The 27,860-nt window shown below is 43.4% G+C and overlaps 1 protein-coding gene across 2 annotated transcripts in view; it reads left to right on the top strand.

Annotated features, from left to right (window-relative positions):
- The window catches only part of KATNIP (katanin interacting protein), a 379,833-nt gene that overhangs the window by 159,400 nt on the left and 192,573 nt on the right, over nt 1-27,860 (top strand). For both annotated transcript variants that reach the window (XM_075317875.1, XM_075317876.1), the window contains exons 14-17: nt 3,047-3,184; nt 14,745-15,702; nt 19,468-20,196; nt 27,182-27,390. In XM_075317875.1, coding sequence (XP_075173990.1) covers nt 3,047-3,184; nt 14,745-15,702; nt 19,468-20,196; nt 27,182-27,390 — 2,034 coding nt within the window. The remainder of the gene's footprint in view (nt 1-3,046; nt 3,185-14,744; nt 15,703-19,467; nt 20,197-27,181; nt 27,391-27,860) is intronic.

Below are 27,860 nucleotides of genomic sequence, written 5' to 3' on the forward strand. Positions count from 1 at the left end.
TGCTAAATGCAAAACAATAATGACACACCTTATTCAATGATAATATTAAACTGTCAATAAGTAGTCGAGAAACAAGCGGAAGTATTACTTTTTACCTATTTTGTTAATTACAACCTGTATTTAAATATTTTTCTAATACGATTTGTGTGTGATGTATCAGCGCTAAATAGTCTAAGCTGGGGAACTTAAGTGAGAAAACAGTTGGCAAAAATTTAATTTATAAAATAAAAGAAATAAAAATTGCCATGTGCATATGTATTCACCCCATTTGCTATACAGCCCCTAAAAATTTCTGTTGCAAGCAATTGCCTTCATATGTCACATGAATAGTGAAAGGAAGTCCATCAGTGTCCAATCTAAGTGTCCCAGGGTCTGTCAGTATATACACACCTTTTCTGAAAGACCACAGAGGCTACAGTTAGGTCCAGAAATATTTGGACAGTGACACAAGTTTTGTTATTTTAGCTGTTTACAAAAACATGTTCAGAAATACAATTATATATATAATATGGGCTGAAAGTGCACACTCCCAGCTGCAATATGAGAGTTTTCACATCCAAATCGGAGAAAGGGTTTAGGAATCATAGCTCTGTAATGCATAGCCTCCTCTTTTTCAAGGGACCAAAAGTAATTGGACAAGGGACTCTAAGGGCTACAATTAACTCTGAAGGCGTCTCCCTCGTTAACCTGTAGTCAATGAAGTAGTTAAAAGGTCTGGGGTTGATTACAGGTGTGTGGTTTTGCATTTGGAAGCTGTTGCTGTGACCAGACAACATGCGGTCTAAGGATCTCTCAATTGAGGTGAAGCCGAACATCCTGAGGCTGAAAAAATCCATCAGAGAGTTAGCAGACATGCTTGGAGTAGCAAAATCAACAGTCGGGTACATTCTGAGAAAAAAGGAATTGACTGGTGAGCTTGGGAACTCAAAAAGGCCTGGGCGTCCACGGATGACAACAGTGGTGGATGATCGCCGCATACTTTCTTTGGTGAAGAAGAACCCGTTCACAACATCAAATGAAGTCCAGAACACTCTCAGTGAAGTAGGTGTATCTGTCTCTATGTCAACAGTAAAGAGAAGACTCCATGAAAGTAAATACAAAGGGTTCATATCTAGATGCAAACCATTCATCAATTCCAAAAATAGACAGGCCAGAGTTAAATTTGCTGAAAAACACCTCATGAAGCCAGCTCAGTTCTGGAAAAGTATTCTATGGACAGATGAGACCAAGATCAACCTGTACCAGAATGATGGGAAGAAAAAAGTTTGGAGAAGAAAGGGAACGGCACATGATCCAAGGCACACCACATCCTCTGTAAATCATGGTGGAGGCAACGTGATGGCATGGGCATGCATGGCTTTCAATGGCACTGGGTCACTTGTGTTTATTGATGACATAACAGCAGACAAGAGTAGCCGGATGAATTCTGAAGTGTACCGGGATATACTTTCAGCCCAGATTCAGCCAAATGCCGCAAACTTGATCGGATGGCGCTTCATAGTACAGATGGACAATGACCCCAAGCATACAGCCAAAGCTACCCAGGAGTTCATGAGTGCAAAAAAGTGGAACATTCTGCAATGGCCAAGTCAATCACCAGATCTTAACCCAATTGAGCATGCATTTCACTTGCTCAAATCCAGACTTAAGGCGGAAAGACCCACAAACAAGCAAGACCTGAAGGCTGCGGCTGTAAAGGCCTGGCAAAGCATTAAGAAGGAGGAAACCCAGCGTTTGGTGATGTCCATGGATTCCAGACTTAAGGCAGTGATTGCCTCCAAAGGATTCGCAACAAAATATTGAAAATAAAAATATTTTGTTTGGATTTGGTTTATTTGTCCAATTACTTTTGACCTCCTAAACTGTGGAGTGTTTGTAAAGAAATGTGTACAATTCCTACAATTTCTATCAGATATTTTTGTTCAAACCTTCAAATTAAACGTTACAATCTGCACTTGAATTCTGTTGTAGAGGTTTCATTTCAAATCCAATGTGGTGGCATGCAGAGCCCAACTCGCGAAAATTGTGTCACTGTCCAAATATTTCTGGACCTAACTGTACATCTGTATTAAGCAAGAGGCACCACAAGAGGCAACGAAACAACACCATGAAGGTCAAGGCCTTTACCTTTTAACATGTTTGACTATAATTTTCTTTCTAATCTGAGACAACTCTTCTTAGCTCTCTTTGGTCCATGTTCTGTGTGGTACACACTATGATCCCAAATAGCACGGTGACTACTTTTCCACTATAAATAGGCAGACTGACTGATTAGTATTTTTTAGACACCTGTGATGCTAATTACTGAAAACATTAGTTTAACATGTCTTTATGTTTAAAATATTTTTTTCTAGGATTACCATCATTTTTGTCCAGGCTATTTTCATTAGTTTTCTTTTGTGTACTGTATGTTTTTTTGTCTTTTTAAAGTATAATTCAAAAGCAATGTCTGATTTTCATTTTGTCAGTTTCAAGCTATGTCCGTGACCATTGTCGGCTGTTCTTACTTTAAGAGAAGGTTACCAACAATTTTGTCCATATGTGTATATGATTTAGAGAACTTTTTTTTAGACATCCTGACATGAGAGGACCTTCTACCACCAACATTTCTACAAAATTGAATCCCCTGGATTAAACATGTTTAACTTGACATCTTTTTCTTCTTCGACTATGTCGTGAATAGGTGTGTGGCTTAACCTTTAAATGCCATATTAATTCCTCTGTTACCCCTCTCTACAAATCCCTTACCTTCCCTCATTATGTGATGTATTTCTTAACTATGTATTTTCTATAAACCTGGTAATGGCATGTGTAATCAATGTAGTCGAGTTGTACTTTGCCTTAGAAAATCTCACAGCGTGTTCATTATGTAAGTGATAATATCTATATCTAGGTTCCAATTTCTTAATGATCTCATGGTGTTATTCCCGGAGAGCTCTCCTTTATAGTAACTATCTACTTCTTTCAAGTTATTTTTTTGTCTTTTAAATATTGCATACAAATAATCCACCTTAACTCCAAATGTCTTCATGACTGTCTTCTTTAGACTACAAAGGAAGAATACATGTGGATGTGCCCATTCCACCCTCCTGTACAGCTTTACTTTGTAATACGAAATCCATCTAGGTCATGTGATTTTGACATACGCAAGATGAAGATTTGGAATTATAACAAGACGCTCAGTGTAAGTAGTTTCAGCTTATTATCCTATTTGCTGACCTGCATTCCCTTCTTGTAGAACATAGTAACGCAGAGTAGATGAATACCATTATAAAAATTTTCAATATTTACAGTTTTTATACAATTACATTAAGAACTTCCATATGATATGAAGCAAAAGGGTGAGTTTTTCCACATTTTATCAAAGACTATTTTTAAGATTTTTTTTATGTCATTATTTATAGTGTTGATATTTTTGCTAATTGTTATTAATATCTTTGTCATCCGTTTACATTTTATGTGGCTTTTAATTGAGCAAGTTATTCACTAGTTATTGAAATTGACAATGATCTTGAGAAATTTGATTAAAAAAAACCCCCAAAAGAAGTGTAGTCACTTCCTGGGCAAGCGCCATTTCGGTGATGTCTTCTGGCAGTGATGTGACCACTGCAGGCAATCATTGGTCACTTATAGGCTGCAACGGTCTTGTGGCACAACAATAACATATGCCCGCTGAGAGACTACCCTGAGATCGCACTAATAGCAACAGTTTGGAAGGTGACTGTGCTTGTTTTTTTTATTTATTATTATTATTATTATTATTATTATTGTTGTTGTTTTTCAATCTGGGGCACTTTAGCATTTAAGAAGGAATTGTCCAGGAGTGGTGTTCCCTTTAAATTTTGTCACAACGTAATCCAGTTTCACACATCACTGAAAGGTTGGACTGTTCTTGCATTGGAAGAACTGGCCAGATGGTCGGGTCTCCTGACCTAAGCTTTTGCCCACAATTTGTGTTCACAGCATTTTGAATGCAGAGTGTTTTCACAGCATCCAATACGCTGCACTGTACAGTACAAGCACAGTGGATGGTATTTATAGAAATCTGCCCATTGTGCTCCTTCTCTCCGCAGCGTAAACTGACCTGCGGCGCAGATTCCCGAGCCACGGCATGCCAATTAATATTGTGGAGCCGCGAGTGTTCTCCATAGGGAGAACAGAGAGAAAGTCCATAGCAGCTGAAAATCTGATTGTAGACACTGGCCGCTGTGGTCTCTTGCAGACAGCACTCGCAACCCCGCAGGAGAGGACATGCTGGGTCCAGAATGCAGGATGTCCTGATCGTGTGCACCTACCCTTATATGCCTTTGATGCAATTAGCTAAGTTTTGGGTTGCTAGGCCTTCTGACTTCTGATGCAAGAGCGTTCCATGTTTCACCGGTGTGTGAACCCAGCCCTTGCCTTGATTGATGAGGTATAGCTGCATCAAATAAACATATTTAGGGTCCACTTTACTATCAGCCTTATTACATTGTATGTACTGTAATTTGCAGTCTTGGCTTGTGTCTGATCACTGCGGTGGATAACAATATGAATTTCAGATAAATCATGTGTTTAATGCGAGACCTGATTTGTATATGACTAGGTTGCACTAGCTTGGATTGTGGAATGGCTCTAGTTTTAGAGCATCTTTTGATAAGCATTTCCTAAATTGGATCATAGGAAAATAAAACTGTATTGAACATAGTGATAAATATCTATAGGATGCTGGAACTGAGCGGATTATTGTATGCGTTGTACAGGCAAACAAATTGCAGTGATCACATAAAAGATAATTAGCAACAGGGATTCAGAAACAACTGGATGAGCCATAATTCAGAAGCGGAAATCGGACTGACATGGTCCACTTACTTGGTGCTGTTGTCAGACACCAGGGGGTTGAACTACCGTGTTTCCCCGATAGTAAGACACCCCCGATAGTAAGACGTAGTGGGGGTTTGGGGGGGTCGACTAATGTAAGACGTACCCCGAAAGTAAGACGTAGTAAAAATTTATTTATTTATTTTTTTTCTTCTTTACAGTACAGTTACAGCGGCCGAGCTCTCAACTGAGAGCCCTGACATGCCGGCGGCAAAGCGCTCAGTTGAGCGCCCTGACATGCCGGCGGCCGAGCGCTCAGCTGAGAGCCCTGACATGCCGGCGGCCAAGCGCTCAGCTGAGCGCCCTAACATGCCGGCGGCCGAGCGCTCAGCTGAGCGCCCTGACATGCCGCCGGCATGTGACAGCTCTCAGCTGAGCGCCCTGACTTGCCGGCGGCCAAGCGCTCAGCTGAGCGCCCTAACATGCCGGCGGCCGAGCGCTCAGCTGAGCGCCCTGACATGCCGCCGGCATGTGACAGCTCTCAGCTGAGCGCCCTGACTTGCCGGCGGCCGAGCGCTCAGCTGAGAGCCCTGACATGCCGGCGGCCAAGCGCTCAGCTGAGCGCCCTAACATGCCGGCGGCCGAGCGCTCAGCTGAGCGCCCTGACATGCCGCCGGCATGTGACAGCTCTCAGCTGAGCGCCCTGACATGCCGGCGGTCGGGCGCTCAACTGAGCGCCCTGACATGCCGGCGGCTTAGCGCTCAGCTGAGAGCTGACACATGCCGGCGGTCGGGCGCTCAGCTGAGCGCCCTGACATGCCGGCGGCTTAGCGCTCAGCTGAGGGCTGACACATGCCGGCGGTCGGGCGCTCAGCTGAGCGCCCTGACATGCCGGCGGCTTAGCGCTCAGCTGAGAGCTGACACATGCCGGCGGTCTGGCGCTCAGCTGAACGCCCTGACATGCCGGCGGCTGAGCGCTCAGCTGAGAGCTGACACATGCCGGCGGTCGGGCGCTCAGCTGAACGCTCGGCTACCGAGAAATGTTGAAATGTTGCAGTAATGTTGTCCGTGGTCCATCAGGACCATGGACAACATACAAAATCACGCAGCCTCAGTGCCCTCATGTGCAGCCGCTGGTGGTTAAGTTTCCTTAACTTGCGGTACACTTAGGGCGCAATCGCGGCAAGTCCCCATACGGTACATTGCATGGAGACTTGCTGCGATTGCTGTGGGATTTTTTCCAATATAAGACATACCCCGAAAGTAAGACATAGTGGCACTTTTGGGGGTAAAAAGAATGTAAGACACTGTCTTACTTTCGGGGAAACACGGTATGTCTCTCCAGAAGGCAGGTGAATGTCAGTCAATACCGGGTGAAGATCAATGAATAGCAGTCAAGAAAAACAAAAGCAAACAATGAAAAGGATCAAATCATCATGTCTTTCCTTTAACATCTCAATAATAACATCAGTATACAAATCAATCATCATACTGTATGTTTCCTTTAAAACATCAATAATAACATCAGTATAAAAATCACAGGCATTACCATAGGCGGAAAAATAAAAAAAAAATTACAGGTCTCCGAATATAGAGACAATTTTTGTTTCTATTTCCAAATTTTTTTCACCACTAGAATAACAAAATATCTGACCAAATTCAGTATCATTCCGATCTTTAGAATCATGTTGCCATCTCATTTTCTACTGGAGAATGAAGCCATAAAAACAAAAAACTATAGCGGAATTACAAGGAGGTTGTTTTCCATTATTTTGCCTCATTTGTAATTCTTCTCATTTTTCAGTACATTATGTAGTAAAGTGAATGGTATCCTTCAAAACTACAACGTGTCCTACAAAAAACAAGACTTCAATTGGTTACATTAATAGAAAAGTATAGTAGTTATGGCTCTTGAGACAATGGGAGGAAAAAAAGCTAAAAATGCCAGGGTAGTTACCATTGCAAAGCTGCTCCATCTTCTGATAGCAGCCGCGGCTGAGTATTGCACATCCGCCTCCTATTGATTTGAATGGGAAGTGGATGTGCAGTAACAGCCATAGACACTATTAGAGTACGTGCATATGATCAGAACCTGCTGCGTCCTGACCTGCGGGGCCACGAGTCTCCTCCGCAGGAGAACGCAGGAGACTGCAGCAGTTCGTACCAATGATCACGGCGTGGGCAGTTGCGGTCTCTCTCTTCTGTTCTCCCTGCAGAGAACTCTTGCAACTCCACAGCAAACAATTAACATGGTGCGGCTCGGAAACCTGCACCACAGGTCAGTCTTTGCTGCGGGCTGCACACACAGTGGGCATGGGATTTTTAGAATTCCCATCCACTGTGCTTGTACTGTACATCACAGAGTTTTGGATGCAGTGAAAACACGCTGCATCCAAAACGCTGCAATCACTGATCATGTGCACACACCCTTAGAAGACAGAGCAGCTCTAGATCTGCACATTTTCGGCTGCCTGCTGCTAACTCTGCCACCAAAATCAGCTGATCAGCGGGGGTGCCTGCTGTTGGACCTCAGATGATAAGACATTGGTGACCTATCCTAAGGATAGGCCATGTTAAAGTAGTGCACAACCCCTTTAAGGGATTAAAAAGTCTGGAATACCAATTACCATTATTGGCCAATGCTGTTCCAGCTGTCTACTAAAGTGTGTTGTTCTTGATTATTCTGGTTACTGACATGGCTATTCTTGTTGACCTCTTCTTCTACTCTTCTGCTGCCTTCTATGTCTTTCACCTATTTATAACCTGTCACCAGGTTTTTCCCTTATGAGCTGCGGCCACCACAAGTGAAACCTTATATATATGTCATTCTAGAATACTATATATAAGAGTACAGGCAGTGCTGTATAATGTAAAAAAGACCTTTATTATACTCACATAGGGAGCAGTCCAGTCCAATGGGCATCGCTGCTCTCGGTCCGGCGCCTCCTCCATCATCGTGCTCCTGCCCAGCCCTGTGTGCATTATGCATCTTGCGTCATTCACAGGGAAACCTCCATTGTGCTCCTGCGCATGCGCACTTTGATCTGCCCGGCTGAGGGCAGATCAAAGTAATGAAGGGTGCATACATGGGTGGTCTATGACCTTTTCTTGCGCCTGTGCATTACAGTACTTTGCTCTGCCTTCAGCAGGGGAGCTCAAAGTCTGCCTGCGCAATGGAGGCCTCACTGCGAACTACGGAGGACGCGTCATCCACACAGGGCTGGGCAGGACGACGGCGATTGTTGGAAAACAGGAGGTGCTGGACCGAGAGCAGTGACACCTATCGGACCGCACCACCCCTAGGTAAATATTATGAAGGTGTTTTTTTTTTATGTTATACAGCATGGCCTTGGCACGTATATACAGTATTCTGTAATGTTGTATATAAGGGCTTACTGATGGTGGCCGCAGCTCATAAGGGAGAAACCTGGTGACATGTTCCCCTTCAAAAGAACTTGTCAGGTCCTATAACACTTGTAACCTGCAGATATGAGGTTAATCTGCAGGTTTATGAAGGTGCCCGGCCACAGAACTGAAAGTGCAGCACCCATAAAAAATTAACTAAGCTTCCATTGGGAGGCACTGGCTTTCAGTCATAGAGGCTTGCCTGAAGTGGCTCTAGTCATTCTTCACAGCACTGTGAGCTGCAGCTGTAAGCATGTCCCGGCACTAACTGACAGCTCGGTTCTACAGTGCATCATTGTAGAGTTGGCTGTTGGTCAAAGTGCTGTGGTGTGTGCTTACAGCCGCCACTCACAGTATAGTGAGCGATGGCTGATACCACTCTGGAGACGCCTGTATAACTGAAAGCCAGTGGCTGCCAGGAGCAATATAGCTCATATTTTCCCAAGCGCTACACTTTCAGTACTAAGGCCAAGCTTCATAACATTTTTTACCTGTAGATTAACCCAATATCTGCAGATTAATAGCATTTTTTGACCTGACAGGTTCTCTTGAAACCTGCCTTGACCCATCTCCCAGTGGGTCCCCATGAATACATAAAAATATCCACTGACACACCTTCTAGTGAAGCTGAGCTGTTGTTCATTAACAAAAAAAAAAGTATTCATGAGACCCTGCATAAATTAGAGAAGCATAATTAAAACCATGGTAAAGAAGCGCTATTATCTTCCGCTTCTCTTAGAGCTGTTTGATTTTATTCAAGAGGGCCATTACTTGCTTATAGCAGATCAATGGAGAGGAGGCACTGGAGCAACTGGGATATCTAACAATCATAATGGTATAGTCTAGTGTATAAACAATCAAAGATTCAGCCTACGTAACCTGTAAGTGTTCAGTTTCAGTCTACTATGTTTCTTATTACTGTTGGGGGCCAGAAAATCCTTCATTAAGCCCCCATACACATTAGACCACCAGTTGGTTCGGCCTACACACTATTGTTCATGGGGCTGCTGGCTTACTGATTGTCGGAGAAGATGTCGATTTGGCATGTCCAATTTTTCACTGTTCGCATTTCTCTCCCATTGATCTGTTATCTGGAAGCTTATCTATAGGCGGATTTATCATAGAGAAACACTCAGTTGAATAATCACTCCTGTGTATCGAGAAGATGGCTGTGAGCCGAACAAATGGCTAAAGCATTAATCAGCCGATAACCATGTAATACGTATGGCCGCCCTTACTAGCTATCGTGTGTTTGATGGATCCCAATCCTGACCATGTATGTTCCTTTCTTTGAGTTTTGTGCTAATATGTTATATTGACGGTTTATTAGACTTTTCTTTTAGTCTAAATTTCAAAGCATTGTATTCTGTAAATGTATGTATTTCAGGAAGAAAAAAAAGGAGTTCACTCTATCTGACTGATGCTTTCAGTGGAGCTTATTAAAAGGAAGATTTAAGATAATGCCAGTCTTTCATTTTGTGGATTTATTATTACAGATTTATCTAGAATTCTTCTACTAATCTTTACTTAGGTATTTAGATGTTCCACATCACAAAGATAAGCACTCAGAATATATGAAAGCTTAAAAGAGTCTTTTATCTTGCAATCTCTACATGCACAATTTTATCTTGATTTACATAGCTTTGACTCAAAATTAACAATAGGTCCCAGATTGTCTTTAGTTATTGTAATATTTTAGAACATCTCCACAAATGTCATTCGTAGCTCTGCGTAATGACCCTTTAGACTAGCGGACCTGTGCCACTTCAAGGGGTATTTTCAGGTTGTCTCTTGAGCAGCTCAGAGCTATGCAGTCTCCTATGTCCTAGTTTTTGAAAGGGCGGGCTTTCCTCCTTGAGTGACTGTTCTGCTGTGTAGCAGAGCTGTAGTGTTAGTAAAGCTGTAAGGCTTAAGACATGAAAATCGGAGCGAGTGGAATGCGATAAAACATCGCATTTCACTCGGACCAATATTACTCTATGTGCCAGCACCCATGAGCGATTTATTTTCTCAGCCCTAATCGGACTGAGAATACAATCGCAGCATGTTGCGGGTGCAATGTGATCCTCTTTCTCTCGCACCCATTCAAGTCTATGGATCGAGAGAAATATCGCACTGCACTCGCATTACAACGGTGTAATGCGAGTGCAGAGCGAGAATGGCAATAACCGTCAACGGAGGAGAGAGGGAGATAAATCCCTCCCTCTCCTCCTCAGCGCTGGCCCTCTCCTCCTCAGCGCTGGCCCTCTCCTCCTCCCCGCTGGCCCTCTCCTCCTCCGCGCTGGCCCGCCCTTCCTCCGCGCTGGCCCGCCCCTCCTCCGCGCTGGCCCGCCCCTCCTCAGTGTCGGCCCACCCCCCCCCGCAGTTGTGGTCCGATCGGACCTCAGTCGCAATGACACTCTGCTCCTGCTGTGCTGCCAGCGTGAGCCGAGTGTCATCCGAGGATCGCAGTAGTCCCCGTGTGGCCACGGCCTAAAGCCATGAGTCTTGAGCCTTGAGTTTAGTCTTTGGTGAGTTTTTACCTCAGTATTTGTGGCCAAAAGCAGGAGCGGAAAAATCAGAAGAAAAGTATAATAGAAGCATGGGCACCATTTCTGCATTTTTTTAACCCACTCCTGATTTTGGCTTACAAATACTGAGGTAAAAAAGTCTCCATAAAGTTTATTTTTATAGTGCCAACATATTCCTCAGCACTTTACAATCAGGTGGGGGCTTGTACAGACAAAAACAAAACAAAGTAGTGCACAGTTCAGCAGCTACAATAGGAAGGAGGGCCCTGCTTGCTGCTTATAATGTATGGGGAAATAGGGGGACACAAAAGATAAAACGTGCTTGTAGTGTATGGTCCGGCCATCATTATGATAAATGATGGATTTCATATAAAGTTGAATGATTTTGTCATTAAACAGTAACCTTTTGGGTGCACTTACGTGCTATTGGTTGTATGGAGGATGTGAAATTGGAGGGAGAAGGTTATGAATAGCATTTAAAAGGCAAGAGAGGATTAGATTGATGAGTTAAGATGATAAACTTGTCTGAAGAGGTGTTTTATTTTATTGCACGCTTAAAAACTTGGGGGCTGGATATTAGTCACATCCTTTACTGTATTCCAGAAAACTAGCACAGCATGATAAATGTTTTGGAGACGGACGTGTGAGGTTCGGATTATGGAGGATGTTATTCTGAGATCATTTGCTGGCGGCACGGTGGCTCAGTGGTTAGCACTGCAGTCTTGCAGAGCTGGGGTCCTGGGTTCGAATCCCACCAAGGAAAACATCTGCAAGGAGTTTGTAGGTTCTCCCCGTGTTTGCGTGGGTTTCCTCCGGGTTCTCCGGTTTCCTCCCACACTCAAAAACATACAAATAGGGAATTTAGATTGTGAGCCCCAATGGGGACAGTGTTCCTGATGTATGTAAAGCGCTGCGGAATATGATAGCGCTATATAAAAATAAAGATTTATTTTATTTTTTTTTTATTTGCGGAACAGAGAATGTAGGTAGGATGACAGAGGTGAGGGATGAGATATAATGTGGTGCAGAACTGTGGAGTGCTTTGTGGTTGAGACATGCATTGTATTCTGTAGCTGATGGGCAGCCAGTGATTGACGCAAGGTGGAGGCATTGGTGAAACGGCTGTACCAGAATACGACGACCCTGGCTGCTGCGTTCAGAATGGATTGGAGATGAGAAAGTTTGGTTACAGGGAGACCGATCAGTAGAGTTGCAATAGTCCAGACGAGAATGTGTAAGAGTGACAGTGGTCAGATTCTGGAGATGTTTTTATGACACAGGTGACCTGTGTGAGTGAGTGATTGTATATGGGAAATGAAGGAAAGTTCTGTGTCAAATATAACCCCAAGACAGCGAGTCAATTTCATACTTGCTTAATTTTATGCTGTCTAACTAATGAAAGCAATTTAACAACTTGTGAGTACCCCATTAACGATTGATGATTAGCTACTTGTTTGCTGATTGGCAGTTGTTTAATAGCTTGCTTAGACAGGCAGAGGTTTCTTCAGATGCGCACTGAATGATCTGTAAGAAATTGTTCTGTGCGTGTAGGCTGCCATTGTTCTTGGTAGTGCAAGTCCTGGTAAAGCTGGTGTCACACTAAACGACAGCGACAACGACGTCGCTGTTACGTCACCATTTTCGGTGACGTAACAGCGACCTTGTAAGTCGCTGTTATGATCGCTGCTTAGCTGTCAAACACAGCAGAAGCAGCGATCATAAGGTCGCTGTGCTACATGTTCAGAGAGCAGGGTGCCGCGCTTAGCGCTGGCTCCTTGCTCTCCTGCAGCACACATCGGGTTAATTAACCCGATGTGTGCTGCAGCTACATGTCACAGTTCAGAGAGCAGGGAGCCGCGCTTAGCGCTGGCTCCTTGCTCTCCTGCAGCACACATCGGGTTAATTAACCCGATGTGTGCTGCAGCTACATGTCACAGTGCAGAGAGCAGGGAGCCGCGCGCACTGCTTAGCGCTGGCTCCTTGCTCTCTTTGCTACAGTATACATCGGGTTAATTACCCGATGCATACTGCAGCCACATGTCACAGTGCAGGAGCCGGCACTGGCAGCAAGAGCGGAGGCTGGTAACCAGCGTAAACATCGGGTAACCAGGGAAAGGTCTTCCCTTGGTTACCCGATGTTTACGCTGGTTACAGCTTACCGCAGCTGCCAGTGCCGGCTCCTGATCGCTTCATTTCGTCGCTCTCTCGCTGTCACACACAGCGATGTGTGCGTCACAGCGGGAGAGTGACGACCAAAAAATGAAGCTGGACATTCAGCAACGACCGGCGACCTCACAGCAGGGGCCAGGTCGTTGCTGGATGTCACACACAGCGACAGCGACGGGACGTCGCTGCAACGTCACAGAAAATGGTGACGTAGCAGCGACGTCGTTGTCGTCGTCGTTATGTGTGACACCAGCTTAACACACGGCAATCCACTGCCAGGAGAATGTTGATCTTTTGTAGATCTCAAAAGATAAGTTCACCAAATGAACTAGCGTTTCACTCAGTCATGCGGTAATCATCAGACTGCTTAGACTGAATGCTTATTGTCAAAGGAGTGTTCCTAGGAGCATTTCATCATGATAACAATGCAGTGTAAGGGTACCATCACACTAGACAACGTACCAGCGATTCCGACCACGATACGACCTGGTCAGGATCGCTGGAATGTCGATACAGGGTTGCTAGTGAGCTGTCAAACAGTCAGATCTTCCCAATGACGCAGCAACGATACAGCGGTCGCTGGGACCCTGTCACATAGCACGGTTCAAATCTTGATTAGTAACATAGGCGTGCATCTACATTGCCTTTTCCGTGCCCCCTCTGCTCTGATTGGTGGTCGTAACTGCGTTGTGACTGGGCGGCCTTGCCTTTAGAGAAGGCAACATAATAGCGCTTCCATTCTTCTCCATCCTTGTCCATCCTACAGTCCCGATGCAGAATGGACTGTATTACGATCTGCTGCTACACGCGGTCCAGGACAAGTGAATTCAGCCCTCTGAAATGTACTGCGATCTACAAGCCGGAACAGAGAATGGAAGCGGCCAATCCGAACTCAGTAGCAATCACCAATCGGAACAGAGAGGGCGCGGAAAACAACGAAGATGCACACCTACGTGAGTCGCGAACGAGGTCGTTGGGTAAGGTGTCAAACACACCGATGCGTGCTGCCCTGCGGGAGCCCAATGACCAAAAAATGAACCAGAACAGTGTGTAATGATCAGCGATTTCACAGCAGGGGCAAGGTCGCTGCTTAGTGTCACACACAGCGAGATCGCTGATGAGGTCACTATTCGTCACAAAACCTGTGACTCAGCAGCGATCTCGCTATGTGAGAAGTACCCCTAAATGGATCTGAACTAGTTTTAAGATGTCCTTACACACTCAAATGTTTATTTGTCTGACAACTCCTCCTTATCACGTATGGACAATGTGGTTTATATTGCACTGAGGGTACTGTAGTAAATGGACCACAGGCCTCCAAAAGCCCAATGTGAGCTTGGGGAGGGATGGAAATGTACTTTTATGTCAGTCTGTTTATATTGATATTGTGAAATTAATTAGCTGAGCAGTGCAGTGGAAAGTGGGCAGAAGTAGATTAACAACGAAGTTGAGTTGAAGATGGATAAAATGGGTTTAGGTGGGAGGCCACAGAGAAGGCTGCTGCAGTAGTCTAAGGGAAGATAAGGATACTATGTACTAACAAGTTGACTCAAGGCTCAGAAAAGCATGCATTTGAGAATTGAGGAAGCAGCAGGAGTTAGTAGAAGTTTTTATTGTCAAATATTAGGAACAGAGCCTTGAGGGATATCAACAGAGAGGGGGTGAGAAGAGAAATGTATGAGTGGGCTACAAAAATGTTGTAATGGTGAATTATGAAGAGATCCAGGTAAGGGCCAAGTTAGTCATGCCATGTGGCACAAAATGATTTTGTGAGAGTTTTTTTTTAATTTGTTAATATAGTTATTTACAGTTTGTAGATTATTAAAAGTCAATGTTAAAACCAATATCATTTCCTTTTTTCAGGATCTGAACATTGGTGCAAAGCATGTGAAGGTCTATAGAGATGAAACCTTGGTGTTTGATGGTATTTTGCAGAAAGGGTGTGGTAACCAAGTGTTTGACTACTGTAACATTATTGACTTACTCAATGGTGAAATGAAGACTGCCACCCCACCTCCTTTCAGCACCCAAAAAGAAGAAAGAGAAGAACATGGCGATAAGAGTAATGAAATCACGCACAATCCGATACTGTCAGAATCCAGGTCATTCGGATTACCTGAGGCTTCACGCTTAGAACGCAACCCACATTCGAAAGAATTTGATTTTGCTGAAGATTTGAAAATTATTGGACCAAACAAATCTATAATATATCAGAGAGATAGAGAACATGGAAACATTTTATCGAGAGAATTGAACTCCTGCAGTGGTGAAAATAGGTTTACTAATGAACTTCTCGAATTGCCCGTTACCGCCACACAACTCACACATGCAGACAGCAGCTCTTCTATTGAACGCTCTCATTCTCTGTCAGATTCTGATGAACTAACCATAAAAGAGCAGCTGGAGAAGCTTACTGGCAGAAAGCTTAGTAATTCCGCCAGTAAAACCCCACACTGGTTAGAATCTCCATCCAATCTTCAGCTGAAGAATTATAACCAAGGAACTGAAAAAGCTTTATACTTTTCAAATCACTCTGTCAATCAGGACTCTCTTACAAGTGAAAATAACATAGTCAGTGATCAGTTCATTGATGAAATTCCTGCAAATCCCAGTGTAAGGCCCAGGCATTTAGGCAGATATAACAATAACTCAGATTCTTCAACAATACTGACAAAGAAAGTCACTGAGGATTTGGAAAGTTTTGGCACAAAGATTATTTTAGACCAAAAACGTCCAATCAGTGGAAGACGGGAAGTATTAAAATCAAAAGATAGAGAATTAGAAAGTGAAACATTTCGAGATCTGAGCCTTCCATTGACAAGTAAGTAATGAACAATAGATGCTTTTAGAATGTGATTTTAAACTCCAAATCTATCATTTAATCAAAAATGTTTTTTAAGAGCTAGTAAGCATTAGGTGTAAAAAGTGAGGTTAATTCTTTGGGTCTTTTTAAAGGTTTGCCCCCTACAGAAAGTTGAGATAGAAAAATCTGATGAGTAGAAAGAGGGATATTCAACACTTCCACTCGGTGAGATTAAATTATCCTATTTATTTCAATCCTTTTAAAAAAAGGAAAGTAAAGAAAAGAAGCTGACGCGTTTCTGGTGCGCTAGACAGCCTTAGTCCTAATGTATCAAACATGTTGGTGAGACTCTCGCTGTCACACCGGCATACTAGGGATGCCGGCGTCCCTCTGTACCTTGTGCAGCGTGCCTCCTTCCCTCTTCTCTGCCGTCTGCGTATAAGTGCAGTCGCCGGCTGTTGTTTCCGGTGGATGCCCACATGACGGTCGGCTCTGCTCCCACCTAGGCTCCAGGCTCTGCACATGCTGTGTGGGGTTTCCTGCTCTCCAGCCTAGGGTACACATGCGCACACTTCCTCATGTTTTATAGGGAGATATACGCACCTTGCTCAGGTGTTCCCAGGGTATTGCTGAGAGGCACAAGCTATTTAAAGCTCCTCCCCCTGAAGGGAGTTGGAGAGCATTTTGTATCATTTTTGTATGTGTCTTGATATGTGTTTCCTGAAGGGCTGGTGTCTTCTGGTCCTGAGTCCAGTATACTCCCTGAGTCCGGTCACCTGTCTGAAGCTGGTATCCTGTTTGCAGTCCAGTTAACCATTGTCCCTGGTCTTCAGGTATCTGCGTATTCACTGACCGGTGTATCTGGTTACTGGCATTCCCACTGGACTCCAGCCTGCTCCTATCTTCTGCATTTGTGTTCCTTTTTTTAAATCCGGTTCATTTTTATTTATCAACAAGATTACATAATACAATAATAATTTGTTTCCCCACAGAGACATTGAAGAGAAAGGTGAAAAAATTGTAATCAGAAATAAAAACAACACACAAGTTACATAATAAACATTGCACCTGTTGTTAATGCCCCACAACAGTCATAAAATACATATTATGTTCCAATACCCTGCCCATGACATAAATTTACCCAATATCTTTAGCAACCATATGTGTTCCAGCAACACGCAATTCACCCTATTCCAGTAAATGTATCAACCGGTTACGAGGAGAAAGACCTGATCTCCCGCACTGTCCTCCAGCAACGCCGCACGGAGAAAAAGCTGTGGAAAAACAAGCGCATAGGGTCTTACCCCAATATGTGAGGGGTGGGGGTGGGGGAGTGAAACTACTCACCAGATGTAGTTGTGAGAAGCCACAACTACTGTAATCGCATGTATCACACAATCCAAGGCTGCAGCCACCAAAACGGTAGATAACAGAGAGCACAAGAGAGTGGTGTTTTAATGCCGCGCCAATAGATCACTTCAGATGATGTTCAGACCAGTGTTACTTTATTGTTTTCCAGGTCAACGCGTTTCTGGGGCATCTGCCCCCTTCATCAGGACCACCAAAGAAACAGATAACATCCACTCTCTTGTGCTCTCTGTTATCTCCAGCAACGCCGAGGAGGGAAGGCCAGGAGTATCCAACCATGCCCCCCAGATCTTATAAAACCTCTTCAATGCATTTCTTTTAAGGTATTCTCCCCTCTCCAGGCGAAGTATAGCATTAACTCTTTTCCTAAGATCCCCAATGGCCGGGGGAGCTGAATCCAGCCAGTGGTATGCCAACAGTTTCCTGGCTTCATACAAGAGATGAGCAATTCTGGTCATCACCAGCGAACTCAAGTCCACCCCCCCCTCCAGGAGACCCAGAATTAATGTAACTGGTCTTGGTTGTAGACGTATATTAAAAACTTGCCCGATCAGCTCTAATGCCACCCTCCAGTAGTCTTCAGTATTCCCACAGGACCACATCACTGTATTTGTGTTCCTGCCATGTGATGTACCCTGTTATCCTGCTGTGTGATGTACCTTAAGTCCTTCCGTGTCCTGTGAATAAAGTCGAGTTTTATGTAACCCAAAGTCTGGATGTACCTGCTGTGCTGACATCACTCTGCTGTGGTCCATGCCTGTTTCTGCACTGAGCTGTTGTGGTCCGTGCCTGGTTTACCCGATGTCCAGTGTCTGATGACCTCTGCTCGATGTCTGGAGCCTTAACCAATGTCCTGTGTCTGATGACTTCTGCCTGATGTCTGGTGCTGACCCGATGTCCATGACCTATGCCTGAGGACCCGTGCCTGAGGTCCTACTCTTGGTGTCTCATGCCTGATGTCTGCTGGTGGTTACCTTGCTTGATCCTGTTCAGGTCCCTGCTCTGTGTTTCTGCTTCCCCAGTCAGGCTGTCACCCTGGCTGGCTCAGCTGCCACAGTCCCGGTCACCTGCCGTGGGAGTGGCAGCTGGCATCCCGCCTTGGGGCGGACGCTTAGTCAAGCCCCTCCCTCTGCTAAAGGGTAAGTCCGGGTTTCCCTTGTGGTCTAGTTTGTCCACTCTACTCTCGGATACTCGCCGCCTTCCTGGATCCGCTGGTAGTGAGATCGTGACACTCTTTTTAATCTTAATTCATCCAATCATCTCGCATCATGAGCGTGAGCCACGTGACATATAACAACCAATACAAAAGCATCACTATTAACTGTATGTAGCAAGTTAAAGATGAGAAAAAAAGTGTGTGGCCTTTTTAATATATTTACAACAAATAATATCTAAAGTTCATGCCTTGAGGGAATTTGGTATTTTAGGTTAGAATCCAAAAGGCCTAATTTAATCTGGTGTCTTTCCCTACTACCCCTCGAACAGAGCGAAATGTTTAGCTGTGTAATGTCTCCATTATGTGTAGTGATAAAATTGTTGCTCCAGAATATGAACTGTTCTCTTTATGTATATTCACCACATGTTCTGCGATGCACCTTTTTAACTTGTGTTTGGTGTACCCTATGTAACATTACCTTCTATACAGTACACCACATGGTATGAATCACAAATGATAATTCAATAACATCATTCGATTTGATATTTTATTCTCACCAGATGGATGCACTGAATATCCCTCTTCCACTCATTATCCTGCGTTCCACCAGTTGGTTCAAGCGCCGACCAGCTACTACTATCACTGGCTTCTCTTGGGTGGCAGGCTGATGAGCTCCGTCTTTTTTCCGAAAAATCTATTGTGACAGATTCAGAGGTGGAATCTCTCCGTAATCATAAAATAAGTGAATGACCTCTGGCACACCCACTAATCATCAGTTCCCAATACTGGTGGGGCCGGATGTGCTCAACGGAACTGCACAACATAGATCCTTCAGCTGTATAGTGGCTGTGGCCAGGTACTGCACATCTACCCCCTATTGATTCATACAGGGGGCACATGTGCAGTACCTGCAAGTCTGGGAACATGTGCAGTATTCTGCAACTCAGCACGTCCGGCTACTATCAGTATCCAGAGCAGCTGTTTGGCAGGTGTGCTGGGTGTTTCACCCAAACGATCAGATGATGACCTACCCTAAGTATAGGCCATCAATATGAAAGTCCCAGTCGACTCTTTAATGTAAACTATAATTTCATGTAGCACATAATTTCACTTGTTAGGAAACTGTTAGCTCCTTGTATTTTTCTATGCCCCCAACAGTAGGTTCATCTCCTCTATTAGGATATAAATCTGTACAATTTTTGAGCAGAATTATAAATATGACATTACATTTTTTTTTTAACAATTGTTTATATTTTTAGGTGGTCAAGTGAGCACTAAAACAAGGCATAGATGGAGCAGTGATCAAGAAAATACCTTGATGGAATCATGGACCTCTCTATTAAAATTTAATCAGTCGCACCGAGGTCGGATCTCTAATATGAACTTTGAAGGAGATATTTTTGATGAATTTTTGCATCAACAAAAGATAGGCAAACAGATCTTTACCGTTAAAAAGGAAAATGTGCATCAAATGCCTAAACTACCTGATGCTAACATCGTAGCACATGACGAACATGACGGAAATGATGGAAATGACTTTGAGATACCAGTTTTGCCATATGGTCAACGTTTATGTATTAAAATTACTTCTACTTGGGGTGATAGACATTATGTTGGGCTAAATGGGATTGAAATCTTTTCATCCAGTGGCAACCCTGTGAAAATCTTAAGGATTGAAGCAGACCCCCCAAACATAAATATCTTACCAGCATATGGCAAAGACCCGAGAGTGGTAACCAATCTCATAGATGGCGTAAACAAAACTCAAGATGACATGCATGTTTGGCTGGCACCATTCACTCCTGGAAAAACACACTTTATTTATTCAGACTTTATATCCCCCTGTAAAGTGGCAATGATCAGGATATGGAACTATAACAAATCCAGAATACATTCATTCCGTGGTGTTAAAGACATTGAAATTCTATTAGATCATGCCGTCATCTTTAGAGGAGAAATTGCCAAGGCTTCTGGTACACTCACCGGATGTAAGTAAATGTTTATTTTCATGCCTAAATTCCTAAATTCTTTAGTTGACCTTTCCATTCTGTTAAAAAAAAAAATAATATATATATATATATATATTACACACACACACACCTATATACTGTAATTACAGTTAGGTCCAGAAATATTTGGACAGTGACACAAGTTTTGTTATTTTAGCTGTTTACAAAAACATGTTCAAAAATACAATTATATATATAATATGGGCTGAAAGTGCACACTCCCAGCTGCAATATGAGTTTTCACATCCAAATCGGAGAAAGGGTTTAGGAATCATAGCTCTGTAATGCACAGCCTCCTCTTTTTAAAGGGACCAAAAGTAATTGGACAAGGGACTCTAAGGGCTGCAATTAACTCTGAAGGCGTCTCCCTCGTTAACCTGTAATCAATGAAGTAGTTAAAAGGTCTGGGGTTGATTATAGGTGTGTGGTTTTGCATTTGGAAGCTGTTGCTGTGACCAGACAACATGCGGTCTAAGGAACTCTCAATTGAGGTGAAGCAGAACATCCTGAGGCTGAAAAAAAAAGAAAAAATCCATCAGAGAGATAGCAGACATGCTTGGAGTAGCAAAATCAACAGTCGGGTACATTCTGAGAAAAAAGGAATTGACTGGTGAGCTTGGGAACTCAAAAAGGCCTGGGCGTCCACGGATGACAACAGTGGTGAATGATCGCCGCATACTTTCTTTGGTGAAGAAGAACCCGTTGACAACATCAACTGAAGTCCAGAACACTCTCAGTGAAGTAGGTGTATCTGTCTCTAAGTCAACAGTAAAGAGAAGACTCCATGAAAGTAAATACAAAGGGTTCACATCTAGATGCAAACCATTCATCAGTTCCAAAAATAGACAGGCCAGAGTTAAATTTGCTGAAAAACACCTCATGAAGCCAGCTCAGTTCTGGAAAAGTATTCTATGGACAGATGAGACAAAGATCAACCTGTACCAGAATGATGGGAAGAAAAAAGTTTGGAGAAGAAAGGGAACGGCACATGATCCAAGGCGCACCACATCCTCTGTAAAACATGGTGGAGGCAACGTGATGGCATGGCCATGCATGGCTTTCAATGGCACTGGGTCACTTGTGTTTATTGATGACATAACAGCAGACAAGAGTAGCCGGATGAATTCTGAAGTGTACCGGGATATACTTTCAGCCCAGATTCAGCCAAATGCCGCAAAGTTGATCGGACGGCGCTTCATAGTACAGATGGACAATGACCCCAAGCATACAGCCAAAGCTACCCAGGAGTTCATGAGTGCAAAAAAGTGGAACATTCTGCAATGGCCAAGTCAATCACCAGATCTTAACCCAATTGAGCATGCATTTCACTTGCTCAAATCCAGACTTAAGACGGAAAGACTCACAAACAAGCAAGACCTGAAGGCTGCGGCTGTAAAGGCCTGGCATTAAGCATTAAGAAGGAGGAAACCCAGCGTTTGGTGATGTCCATGGGTTCCAGACTTAAGGCAGTGATTGCCTCCGAAGGATTCGCAACAAAATATTGAAAATAAAAATATTTTGTTTGGGTTTGGTTTATTTGTCCAATTACTTTTGACCTCCTAAAATGTGGAGTGTTTGTAAAGAAATGTGTCCAGGTCCTACAATTTCTATCAGATATTTTTGTTCAAACCTTCAAATTAAACGTTACAATCTGCACTTGAATTCTGTTGTAGAGGTTTCATTTCAAATCCAATGTGGTGGCATGCAGAGCCCAACTCGCGAAAATTGTGTCACTGTCCAAATATTTCTGGACCTAACTGTATATGTGTGTGTGTGTATATATATATATATATATATATATATATATATATATATATATATATATATTGTGAGACTGTGACCGGGGTTATCTATGACGGCCGGTATGTCTCGTCCCGGTTGTGCTCACTCCATGATAGAAAGTAACTCCACTCCAGGGTTAATGCTGTTTCCCTACAAGCTGAAGGAAGGGTTAAAAGGAAAGAGGAACAAGGGCGGGGGTGCCGGGTGTGAGGGAGTGAACACAACTCCCTGAGTTCTCTGCCGGAAAGGCACATGTGTACTGTTGTGGACTTTTGTTTGGATTAAAACCGTGTGCTGTGAACCTTGGTGCCTGGATCCCGTGTCTTCTGCTGCGCAGCCGACCACGCTACCTCACAATATATATATATATATATATATATATATATATATATATATATATATATAATTATATATATTGTGAGACTCATGGGGGATTAGTGGATGAGGGCAGGTATATCTCACCCCGGTATCGGTCCTGTGAGACTTAGGCTATGTGCGCACAGTGCGTTTTTCGCGGCGTTTTTGCGTGTTTTTCGGGTGCGTTTTTGGCCTCAAAACTGCAGGACTTTGCTTCCCCAGCAAAGTCTGAGTTTTAATTTTTGCTGTCTGCACACATCTGTTTTTTTTCAGCTGCGTTTTTGTGGTGCCACAAAAACGCAGCATGTCAATTATTCCCGCGTTTTTCACTGCACTTTTCATCCATTCAGTTCAATGGGATGTTGAAAGACGCAATGAGAAACGCAAATAGCTGCGTTTTGGTGCGTTTTGAAGACCAAAAACGCAGCTATAAACGCAGGAGGTGGGTAGTAAAGTGACGTGTACAGGAAGAGGATTCCTTCTTTCAGTATATACAGAAGCGTGAATCCTCCCGGTACCGTCACCGCCGCTTCCACCTCCCGTCCTGTGCATGTATGCTGCCGTGCGGTGCCATGTACAGGCAGGAGGTGGAAGCGGCTGCGAAAACAAAAGTAGAAAAAAAAAAAAAAAGTTATACTCACCTGTCTGCAGACTCCCGGTGCCATGCCCGCTCCCATCTCCTCTCACGGTATCGCCACCCCCGCTCCGGCTGTGTGCAGACGTTCGGGAAACCTCCGATGGATGCAGGACCTGGCGATGGATCACCTGATGCAGTCACCTGACGCATCAGGTGATCGTAAGTATCGCGGTGACGCGGGCGCCCGGCCGGTATCAGCGGATGCGTCAGGAGACTTCATCCCTGATTACCGGCAGCTGCTGCAGCGATCGGACGGGATCAGACTCCTCCAATCGCTCCAGGAGCTGCCGGTAATCAGCACATAAGTGAGTATTTTTTTTTTTTTTCTTTTCTTTTGCACCGATGCATCTGCTGATTGTATAAACGGCTTTTATACAATCAGCTGATGTGTGATGGGATTCAGGCACTTGATCCTGACACATCATCTGATCGCTTTGCCTTCCAGCAAACCGATCAGATGATATTGGATCCGGATTGGACGGCGCGGGACCCTGACCCAGGATTACTGCGGAGGGGTAATATATATATATATTAGTGCACATACACACCGTATTTGTGGACCATAAGACGCACCCTGGTTTTAGAGGAGGATAATAAGAAAATAAAATTTTAAGCAAAATATGTGGTCATGACACACTGTTATGGGGTGAGGATCTGCTGCTGACACTGTTATGGGGTTACTGTCCCCAAATTCTCTACTAAGGTACCCCATCCTGGTAATGATCCTCCTGCCTTGTATATGATCCCCATCCTTGTAAATATGTCGCTCATCCTGGTATAGCCCCAATCCTGATAAATACCCCATCCTGATAAATACCCCCATCCTGATAAACACCCCTATCCTGCTAGGTACCCCCATCCTGCTATATAGACCCATCCTGCTATAAACCCCCATCCTGCTCATAATATACCCCATCCTGGTATATGCCCTCATCCTGCTATATACCCCATCCTGCTATATGGCCTGTATCCTATGGCACAGAGAAAAAATAAAAATAAACATTTATACTCACCTTTCCTCACTCCAGCATCGATCATCTTCCTCTCTGTGTCAGCAGAAGCGCCGCTGACCTGTGTGGAGCCGTTCCCCTGCAGCATCACGATGTCCTCCTGCCTTCCCGCTGATGTGTATGGAGAGTGGTGCGCACAGCGATGACGTCATCCCTGTGCTCACCGTTTATTTTCTGAAAATGAGAAATAGTCAAAATAAAAAAATAATGCATTGCTTTCAGACCTCAAATAATGCAAACAAAACAAGTTCATAATCATTTAGAAACTACAATACAAATATTGTTTTAACTCAGGAAGAGTTCAGAAATCAATATTTTGTGGAATAACCATGATTTTTAATCACAGCTTTCATGCGTCTTGGCATGCTTTCCTCCAGTCTTTCACACTGCTTTTGGGTGACCTTATGCCACTCCTTTAGCAAAAATGTAAGCAGTTCTTCTGTGCTTGATGGCTTGTGACTATCAGTCTTCCTCTTGATTACATTCCAGAGGTTTTCAATGGGGTTCAGGTCTGGAGATTGGGCTGGCCATGACAGGGTTTTATAATTGATTTAGCTGTGTGGCATGGCGCATTGTCCTGTAAAAAACAGTCCTCAGAGTTGAGGAACACTGACTGAGCAGAAGGAAGCAACTGTTTTTCCAGGATAACCTTGTATGTGGCTTGATTTATACGTCCTTCACAAAGTTTAATTTGCCCAATTCCAGCAAGGAAGCATCCCCAGATCATCACCGATCCTCCATCAAATTTCACAGTGGGTGCAAGACACTGTGGTTTGTATGCCTCTCCAGGTCTCCGTCCAACCATTAGACGACCAGGTGTTGGGCAAAGCTGAAAATTAGACTTGTCAGAGAAGATTACCTTACTCTAGAAATTGGGCAGCAATTGGGCAGATTAAACTTTGTGAAGGACGTATGAAGCATTTTTTAATTTTGAACTATTCAGCAATGTTCCTCACAAATTTCTTGATTGCTCCTTTACTTTTTCCGCTATCATTTTTCTCTTTTGTTTATCTTTGTTTTGTTAAGTCCAAAAAATAACATGAAGCTATTTTATTACATATTGTTGAAGTAATTCTCACTTCAATTAAAAGTTTCTGTGATGCATTCCAAGGTGCCGATGAGAAAGTAATACACAGGCATGTGATTTTCAAAGGTCTCCAAAATGTTTGAGAATCATCTCTTTTATAGTTGTCAGAAATATGGGCATACCATGCATAAATTTAGGTGTTTCTTACATGTTAGCAAATAGTAGAATACATAACTGCATAATAAATGCAGACATGCTCAGAATCCACCCAGCTTAGCCAAACCTCCCCAAGCAGTTCTTTGTCTAAAAACTGGACTCTCATCCATCTTTTTTTTGCAGGCTTGAAGATGTAAACTCCTTTCTTACTGTAACAATATCATCGCCAAAATTTCTGTAGGATTTCTTTAATAACTTCTTAAAGTTTATATTGCATTTTGTTGCCAAATCAGACTATTGCTCTTTTTATGCACTGTTATTTTTGTCTCTTTAGGCGGTTGTGCTGTCATCTTTAGCAAGTGCACACCACTCCTCAGCTTTCTGCTCTTTCTAGATTGACAGTTTGGACTAGCGGTGTTGTTGCGCTGCTGCCCCCAACCTCTGTGCACTCTGATAGGGCTGTATGAGGAGTACAGGGCTCTGAAGTTGTCCAGGATTCAGAGCCGCTTCAGATCTTTTAATTTTTTAGATAGCGCTTGTAAACATTGTGTGTTCATCCACCGCTGCTGGACAGCAACTGTAGCCGGTAATCAAGGCAACAAGCCGTAATAATCTGGGACAGAAAGGGGGAATACATTTTGTAAACTTGAACATTTGAGCATTGCTTTTTTCAAAAATACTATCCATTTACGAATGAATATAGGAATAACCTTTTAATAGTATAGTTGGGAAAATTGAAGGATTATTCCCAAAATGATCACGTGATCTCTATTCCTTCGTTTACATGAAGCGTTGGTCTTGCATATATCCCAATGCTTCATTCATTGTCTATGGGACTACTCCAGGTAGCCAGATAGTGTATTTAAAACCTAAACAATGAATAGTTAATAAATGTTAGTTCCAAGCAGCACATTCTCTGTTTCATGAAAAAAATATCGACCACCAAAGCCTAGTCCACTGCCACCTTTTCTGCCCACTGAGTGTCAATGGAATATATGCTCATCAATGATCCTTAATATTCACTTGAAGTCATGGGAAGAGCTGAGTAAAAGATCTACTTCTACTGTTGATGCAGGACCTCTACATCTTTAAAGGCCTTATACACAGTTTACTTTTCTGAATTTAAAATGGGTTTTTACTTTCAGGAAAGTGGACCCCACATGCCCTAAAATGAGCAGGTACTTCTCCTCCCAGGGTCCAGCATCGATACCTCACCGCTGCTTACGTCTTGGTGTTTTGGCTGCAGCGGGAACTTCATGTCGACAGCGTGCATGACCGCTGTAGCCATCTACCTCTGCACAGCTACTGACCTCAGTGATTAGCTGCAGTGGTAATGCATATTATCAACACGACTTCACTGCTGCAGCCAAAACACAGAGACCCAAGCAGTGGTAAGGAGCCAACGCTGGACCCGAAAAATGGCGACCATTGAATATATTTGAGGTTCCTGACAGATAATGCAGGGGACATAAGGACTAGGAATTTTAAAGGGACTCTGTCAGCACACAATGACTGTTCAAATGGCAGGGCCAAACATTTCACTACACCTTCCTACTTGTTTGTTTTTCATCTCTCTTCTCTTCTCTGGCTCTATAGATGTCAGAGCTGTCAATCGAGGTGGACAGGGGGGATGGAGGGAAAACAAATAGGTGCTCCTGTACTTGATCTGGACAGGCATTCTGTGCAGAGATCCTATTATTTTATTCTCCAGGTAAATAAGCTGCTGCTAGTGGTGTCTAGTAATGGCTCACGTGAGAACACATGAATACTTTGCCTGGTGAGTTTGGAGAGAGAGCACAAAGCTTGGCCAACAGCTCTCTAAGGTGTATGAGCCCCGGGACCACCATGGGCGCCAAAGATAAAACTCTTGTGTGCCGCATTGGGGGAGACACCTGTACTAATAAATTTCCCCATGTATGGTTTAGCATTACATACGATCTATACTTCTGGATGGTTTTCTATGTTTTTATTGTTTTGGTTTTATTTTATTTTTAGCCGCAGAACAGTTTGGGGATACAATTTTGTTCACCACAGACGATGACATCCTGCAGGCCATGTCTGTTTACGATGAAACTTTTGATGAAGATTTTGAGAGCCCAGAACTTCAGATGGATGAAGAATTAGTCAAAACGCGCCCAAGGACAGCAGACAGTGGCGAGGAGGAAAGACCTTTCACACAGGCCGGCTCCAGTGACAAACTGCAGGTAACAGTGCTCTATACAGCATGATATCAGCTGAATGTGCTTGGAGAAACTGAGAAAGTAGTAAATAATCTTGTCCTTACAATTGCCGTCCTTATGTTTCCGACACATCTTGCTGGTGCTGCAAATTTTAGAAACATTGGATTTTTTTCCCTTTTGAAGAACTACTGAGTATAAACTGGTCAGACAGTATATAAAGCATCTCATTTTACTGACACTTAACGACCTGTAATCTTTTTATGATAATGTTATTTTTTTTTTATATATAGGACATTTCCATGATAGAATACCCAATATTTTTAGTAGATTTTGGAATATTAAATGATCCAGTATAGACGCTCATATCGTAATGTATCCACGTGTCAATGTGAGGTTTGTACATGTATGGCCCCTATTCTGACCAAGATCAACAGATTATTATTGTTATGTAATTATTATTCTTACATAATGCTAGTCCTGTAATCCAACCATAA

The sequence above is a fragment of the Anomaloglossus baeobatrachus genome, chromosome 7 (genome assembly GCF_048569485.1).
Source record: "Anomaloglossus baeobatrachus isolate aAnoBae1 chromosome 7, aAnoBae1.hap1, whole genome shotgun sequence".
Lineage (NCBI taxonomy): Eukaryota > Metazoa > Chordata > Amphibia > Anura > Aromobatidae > Anomaloglossus > Anomaloglossus baeobatrachus.